Here is a 7,679-nt window from a genome sequence, read left to right as displayed (position 1 = left end):
ATAATAATAATAATAATAATAATAATAATAATAATAATAATAATAATTTTCTTTTCTTATATCTCTCCTTTTCCCCAATATAGGGACCCAAGGCAGTTTGACACCCCTATAATTGCCACGGTTCCATCCTACAGAATCCCGGTGAGAGGGACATATGGCATAACCTTTGCCTTCCGCTTTTGTACAATTGCTTCTGCTTTTAGGGTAACACCATATATGGTAAGAAGAGGAACAGAGTGTGCACACTGCATGCAGCCAATTACCTGCTGACAGGACTGCTAAGCAGGACAAACTACAGTGGTACCCCGGGTTACGAAAATAATCCGTTCCGCGGCGCCCTTCGTAACCCGAAATCTTTCGCAAGCCGAAAAAGCCATAGGCGCTAGCGCTGGAAGCCGCGATTTGGTGCGAAAAAGCGCCGAAAAGCACCAAAAAATTTTTTCGTAAGCCGAAAAAAAAAAACGTAACCCGGAACAGTTTTTTCCTATAGAATTTTTTCGTATCCCAGAAATTTCGTAACGCGGTGCTTTCGTATCCCGGGGTACCACTGTAATCAGAAAAGTTACATGTAGACTGTAGGCATTGTGAAACAAAAGGACTATAAAATGCTTGTGCCTGTGCGGCAGTTTTGGATTCACCATTTTGGTGTGCTGTCCGCCCCGATCGGTGAATTAACCTGTGTTTTACTTTGGACCACACTCGGACTCCGACTCTCCTCTATTGCTGAGTATCCTAAGAACCTTCCCGGACGGGACTCCGTTCCCTTACACCGGGATTTGTAGTTTTGTGAACCACCAGCACTTTGACAGAGAACGTTAAAGAACCAGTAAAATGTATTTTTCGTGTTTGGAAGTTAAGACACGAAAGAAATATGCTTTTCTCAGATCAAGGTAAAATGAGGGGATTATTCCTCCACACTTAGTGAGAAGTATGAAGGAATACTATAGGTCCAAAACATTGCAGAAATAATCCAGGTTGTGCCCGCTTTAAATGCCCTGGCTCAATACTATGGAATTCTGTAGTTTTGTGAGACATTTAGTCTTCTCTTTCAGAGGTTTGGTACCACAACAAACTACAGTTCCCAGGATTCCCTAGTTAAAGTGGTCTCGAACTGAGTTATTTCTGCAGTGTGTTTAGCCTAGCCAGAAGGTGGGGAGCCCTGGGCCTGCAACAACTGGGAGGGAAGGATGCAAGTACTGTAAATACGTGGACTTTTTGGACCAATAAAGTAAGCCTTGCAAGTTGTAGAAAGCTGCTGCTCTCTTTGCTGAACTGGAGATTTGCACACAGGCTTTTTTTCTTGCTACAACCTGAGCCTCTCTGTCTCCTCCCACAACTGGAGGATCCTTGTCTTCTACCTGAAGATAACCCACAGAAACTGGAGACTTGGGGCTAGGCGTTGAGATCAGTTAACTCTGAAAACTGTCACTGCGTTTGTGATGTATTAGGAAATTAATTCTGTAACAGTTCAGTAGTTTTGAAAAATGGAAACTTGGCCCCAAATCAACTTTTGGCCCTAGGAAAATGATTGCGCTGAATATGCTGAGAGAAATCTTTGATACATAGGCCATGGAAGCCAGTTGGTATGCAATAAATAGACAGATGCAAACTTTAAATTAATTATCAAAATATTTTTCGTGAGAGAAATTGCAACTTCCCAGAATATACATTTCTGGATGTTAAAATAGATTTCTGGACTAAATAGAACAGCTTCAAAGAAAGATGGAGGAGATAAGATGCTGCAGAAATAATTAAAAGAAAGATGGAGGAGAGAAAACTCATTGCAGAAATAATTCAGTTTGAGATTTTTTTTAACTGTCCTGGGAAATGCAGTTTATTGTGACACCAGAGCTCTCTGACAGAGAAGGTTAAATGACTCACAAAACTAGAATTCCCAGAACTCTTTAGCATTGAGCCAGGGCAGTTAAAGTGGTCTGAAACAGGGGCCCATTCACACTGAAAAATAACCTGGTGTGGAAACCGGGTTATTTCCAGTGATTTGCCAAGATCGAATCGGATTGTGGTATTTTTTTAACCACAATCAAATCTATTGATTTGCTACAATCATGGCATTTTGTCCCAATTTATAGTTCACATTGGCAATGATCTTGGCGGAGGGGGGGGGAGGAATGGGAAGGAAGATCAGAGGTGACAGGGAGTGAGGAAGAGGAAGGAGGGAGAGAGGAAGGGCATTGGAGGCGGCGGGAGGTGGTGGATGAGATTGATTTTCATGTTCTCATTGGCAGCCCCTCCCAAAAAACCCAGTTCTTTTTAAAAATCCATTTCTAAAAAACCCAGGTTAAGGGGGATTTCTACCGCGCCCCGCAATCCGGGTCAGAATACCCTGGTGCAAATGTGAACAACCTACTAATTCGGTTCAGGAAAACCCAACTGAAGTGTAAACAACCCCTTCATTCAGGTCAGGAAAACCCTGCTGAAGTGAGAACAACCCTTATTTAAACCGGTTTGGAACCCAGAATAAAATGCAGTGTGAACGGGGCCCTAGATTATTTCTGCAGTATGTTTTGGACCTGAGTTAAAATTCATTTGGAGCTTTCAGACTCTTATGAGAGGCTTGAACCGTAATAATAAATTCTCATCCCATGACTTGGGTTACTTGTGTTACCTAATGCCTGGATGTATGTGTCCATAGCCAAACCTTTCTGAATGGTCCATGCTAATAATATAATTATCACTGTCAATAGTTTGTCTCTGGCCCACTAGAAGCACATACTCAAAGCAGGGTGCTCAATCTACATGTTTAGGATTGTCAAGAGCTCGCCAATCCTCCCTTAAGTCTATTGAGGAATGTTAAGATATCCCACCTGAATAACCAGTTTCAAAGCATTGGCGTTGTTCCATACTATTTCAGCTGTCCATGGTTATTCAGTGGTGATGACAGAAATATATTTTGTATGCACTGCATGGCGAAGAATACAACAATGATGTCAACTCAAGATCTTTCTGGATATGAGCTGTTCTTGTCTATCAAGCTAAATTTGGAATATGGTAATTCTTTTTTTTTCTTAGCACATATGCACAATGAAAAGGATTACCAGAGCCAATTCTGCAAAGAGAATTCACATTTTTGCCTGTGGCAGAACTACTTACTTTCATTTATGGATGGATCTAAACTGTAGAAATCATATAGCAATAGCAAGTACATTTCTATACCACTTATCAATGCACTGAAGCACTCCCTAAGCGGTTTACGAAAGTGTAAGCTAATTGCCCCCAACAATCTGGGTACTCATTTTAGCAACCTCTTCAGAAGGATGTAAGCCTGAGTCAAGCTTGAGCCCTTTTTCTGGTATTGAACTCACAACCTTATGGTTTGTGAGTGAATGGCTGCAGCTCCATCCTATGGAATCCTGGGATTTGTAGTTTTACAAGATCTTTAGCCTTCTCTGCTAAGCAGTGCTGATGCTTCACAAAACTACAAATCCCAGGGCTCTGTAGGATGGAGCAAGACAGTTAAAGTGGTGCCAAACTACATTATTTCTACATTGTGAATGAACCATATGTTGTTTTGTTTTGTTTTTTAAATTACATGCTGAGAAACTTATACTGTATATCTTGGTCATGGTTTCTCCAACCATCTGTGGAACTAGTTCACTGAATAGCAGGCGGAAAGACACTATGAATGCAAAACGATTGCTCAGTCTGTACCTTCCACCCCCAGTGTATTTACTTATAGTTTCATTTAAACTTCACCTAAATGGTTTAGGGAAAAAAACACAAACAATTTGTTATTTTAATATTTATTTTTCAAAATATAAATGCATCTGATTTCTAAAATTGCAGCAGCTTTAGAATCAAATAAATTTTATGCATTTTGCAAATAGGTATATATTGTCTACTAGAGAAGAATTTACTCTAGCATCATTTGCATTTTTAAAACAGGGTTACATATTTGATTTAAAAAGAAGCATTGGAACAGCACAGTTAGGCTAGCAATTCTGATTGTTGGCAATGATCAAATGAGGGGCTGTCAAGCAAGCTAGTGGTCATGATATGGGGCATCATATCCAAGAATATTTCCAAGAGGATGATGAGCAAAGAAGGTCCTGGCCATCTCATTGATTCTGTTGTATGCACCCAGGGTCCGGAAGTACTCCACATATGCCCAGAAATCATTGCTAGTGAAAGGCCAGTAAGGCATGCCTGGAGATTGTCTGTAGGGGTCTAAAATAAAAGGTTGCTTTCATGACTAATATGTTTTTCAATAGACACAACATCAAAAAAGTTTTGAGAAAAAGTTGTTTGTAAACAGATAACTTTTGTTTGGTACCTTTTAGCACAGGGATGGGGAATATGTGGCCTTGAGAAGTTGCTGGGCTAACCCCCCATCATCTTCAGTTAGTTCAAAATGCAGCAGCCAGGCTGGTTGCTGGAACATCCAGGGCAGACCATATAACCCCAGTACTAAAATCTCTTCACTGGCTAGGCATCTTAATGAAAAAAAGAAGGGAAAAGCATCACGGGTGTGATACAATAGGATTACGAGGTGCCTATGGTAGAAAATAAAAATAGAATAATCACACGAAATAAGATTACTGTGATTGTTTTTAAAATGGATCCCAGCTAAAACCATTACAATGCGTAAAAGTTATTATGTAAGGAGAGTGGCCAGTGCAGTAAGCAGCATTCTGAAGGAGGTCCAGAGGGCCAACATTGGTTTAAATCTCCGTACAATGCCAAAAGGAGTAGTTTTTATTCAGAGAAGTTATGGCAATTTACAAGGAATTAGGAAGCAACCATCAGCGCTAGTTAAAGAGAGACCAGAAAGGCAAGTCGGATTACTACTAACATCTGAACGCAGGTTACAGTTAGCAAAAGTTACAGATGAGGAAGAAAGGGATGGAGGGTTGTTGTCATAGCAACGTGCCAAAACGGTTTGCGGCAATAATACCGCTGCCAAAAGGAAGCATTCTGAAATGGAGCCTCATTGTCGCGAATGCGTGCCAAGGTGCACATTTTGTGCCCTGGTGGTGTCGTGGTGAGTGTCATGCAAGGCGCCGAGTGTTGGACGTGGTGCAACGCGGGGGCATCATCAATATGCAACGCTGATGTGGATGAGCGCTGCGTAACACATGTACCAGCCACAATGAACTAGGCTTTGGGGAGCATTCGGTTTGACTGGCATGCATCTACCAAGCCACTAGTGTTTGGCCGAAGAGCCGGCCACAAGGAGCCTGTTTGGTAATGGGGTCTCGGTCTCGAGACTACAACTCCTCCACAGCCGCAGCACAGGCAATACAAGCTTTCTCGATTGGAGGGCAGATTGGTAGTCCAAAAAATGTAATTAGAGGCTTTGCTTAGAGGTGCACAACAATTTTGTGTTTGTCTACCTTTAGGGTTCATTTATAACTTAGAGGCAACCAGAAATTTTTCACATGGACACAGTGCGTGCGCTAGCCCCTAGATCATGACCTAACCCATTCCATTTACTGTCCCCGTCTGTGGGTCATTGTACTGCACGCAAACAACACGTTTACATTTAGCTCCGCTGTTGAATTGCATGCGTGTATTGATCAATCCATTTGGAACCCCCTGATTAGGACTTCGCCGGATGGAGCTAATCGCTGTAATGTGTAAGATCTGATAAGCCCCTCAATCCAAGTAAGTTACTAGAAATGTTGAACAACACACAGCCTTGGGCCGCACTCGCCGCTCAACAATCCTCCTTCAGGGCTGACATAGAGGCATACAACAGCACTCAATGGTGTACTGGTTTGCCTTGACCAGCGAGATGGTCTAGTTCATATTTACTAGTCTTGTTAACAAAAATATCTAAGAGAAAGCTCGTTTCCAGGGAGATAGACTATGCAAACACAGAGCTAGTGTGGTGTGGTGGTTTGAGCATTAGACTATGGCGCTGGAGACCAATGTTTCCAATGCACAGCTCAGCCATGTAAACACAACTGGGTGACCTTTTGGCAAATCACAGCTGTTTCTCAGCCTCAGAAGAATGGCTATGGACCCACCCCCCACCCGAAGAACGCATGCGCCAAGAAAATCGGCAATGATAGGGGCAACACCGTAAGTTGGAAACTTTGAAAGGGCATGCAACAACAACTGTGGTCTCAACAAATGTAGCGGCAATAGTGCTACGCAGAGAGTAAGCTTTAATTACAACAATATTCCCCCCCCGAAAAGGCGAAAGGCGTGGCTTGGCAAGGACATAAGTCTTCATTAAGCGAGTACAATGAAAGCACTGTTTCCTAAATGCTCCCAGGGATGTTTAATCACTGTGTTTCACACAGAATTTTCCTAGTACAGTATTCAAACCTCAGAAAGGCCCTTTTCTAGACCAAGTAACTAGTCACAATGGTCCCAAACGAAATGGCCAGGTGTGGTTTTCTAAATTGGTGTTTAAGATTACGGGAAGGGGTCCAAACCAGTACTTAGAAACAGTTATTGTCATTTCATGTCAAATTTTGGACGCTACAACGCCCATAATCACCCCAGTCACAAGGGGCCACCCCTGGCCATGGCGGTTCTGGAGGTGAGGCTGGTAAGTCCTAAAAGTAACTTTGTTCCTAAACGCTGATGATGGCCAGCTTCAGATGCATTGGTTTGTAAGGCTTCCCACATTCACCACCTCGTTCAATCATCTCTCTGTTTTTTTGAGTGGTAGATTTGCTTCTGATTTATATGTGTCTTACACGAATTGCTGTGTTCACCAAGAATCGCATCAACATTATAGTTGATTCCCCACAAAAGTAAGGGGCTAAATCCGATATGTTAGCTTATTGAAAGGGATAGGGTGTATTAGTTTGTCAGCACAAGAGAGAAGCCACAATCAAATCGTCAATGGATCTATGTCAAGTGGAAATTAACTGGCATTTGATCAGCCCCATTGGCCACAGGTTCTTTCAGCTCCATTGAGATGAATCTCACAATCGTCTGGAGAGCTGAATTCGACAGTGCATACATATTCCTGTCCCTATCATAGAAGTTAAATAATCTCACCATCTGAATCGATTATTACATGTGTCCAACGTACCCTGAGTCAGTCCTCCCACCGCATCCTAAAATCCAACATTATGCAAGAATGCGCTGCCCCAACCTGCCCAAGTTTATGGTTTGGAGGCACTATGGGGGATAATCGTAAATGGAACAAGTTAATCCTCAGTGAAGAGGCGCCTTAACAGATATTCATTTAAACAGTTCAATATGCAGTACAAACAAGGTAAATGGTTTTTGGTGTATCAGCAGGTATGCATGCCAGAAGGCACACACTCCGTTTTTTCAGAAATTTTGAAAGATAAACGTTGTCTGCAAAGTTGATAACAAACATGCTAGTGATATTATAAGGCTCAACAAAAGCCAATCCCACAAAAGCAATCACAAACACAATATTTCTAAGAAACATAGTGACAAACATTCCATAACGTAATACCGAGCATGCATCCACAAGTACGCGATTTGGAGTCTTTTGAATCTCTTTGTGGCTACTGACTTTACTGAATCTGAAACATGGGTCTGTAAGGTGATTTTGGTTCATTTGGCTGCTACTGACTTCTGTCTGATCTAGTGCGGAAGCCAGGCAGTTGATGGAATGGTGTAAAAGTGGGGACACAAAATGTAGTAGTCCCTGCAAGAATCCCACAAGAATGGTGCAATGTTATCAACAATCACTCATTCATTGGCATCTCGAAATACTATCTTTTGGG

At 42.0% G+C, this 7,679-nt stretch overlaps 1 protein-coding gene across 4 annotated transcripts in view; it reads right to left on the bottom strand.

Moving 5' to 3' along the window:
• Positions 1 to 3,791: 3,791 nt before the first annotated feature.
• Positions 3,792 to 7,679, bottom strand: part of OTOS (otospiralin) — a 64,068-nt gene continuing 60,180 nt past the window's right edge. For all 4 annotated transcript variants that reach the window (XM_042457519.1, XM_042457521.1, XM_042457520.1 and 1 more), the window contains one exon: positions 3,792 to 4,185. In XM_042457519.1, coding sequence (XP_042313453.1) covers positions 4,001 to 4,185 — 185 coding nt within the window. In that variant the 3' untranslated portion in view covers positions 3,792 to 4,000. The remainder of the gene's footprint in view (positions 4,186 to 7,679) is intronic.

This window comes from Sceloporus undulatus, chromosome 3, assembly GCF_019175285.1.
Source record: "Sceloporus undulatus isolate JIND9_A2432 ecotype Alabama chromosome 3, SceUnd_v1.1, whole genome shotgun sequence".
Taxonomy (NCBI): Eukaryota; Metazoa; Chordata; class Lepidosauria; order Squamata; family Phrynosomatidae; genus Sceloporus; species Sceloporus undulatus.
Note: the sequence above shows the minus strand (reverse complement) of the source record. Positions and strands in the feature narration are given on the sequence as shown.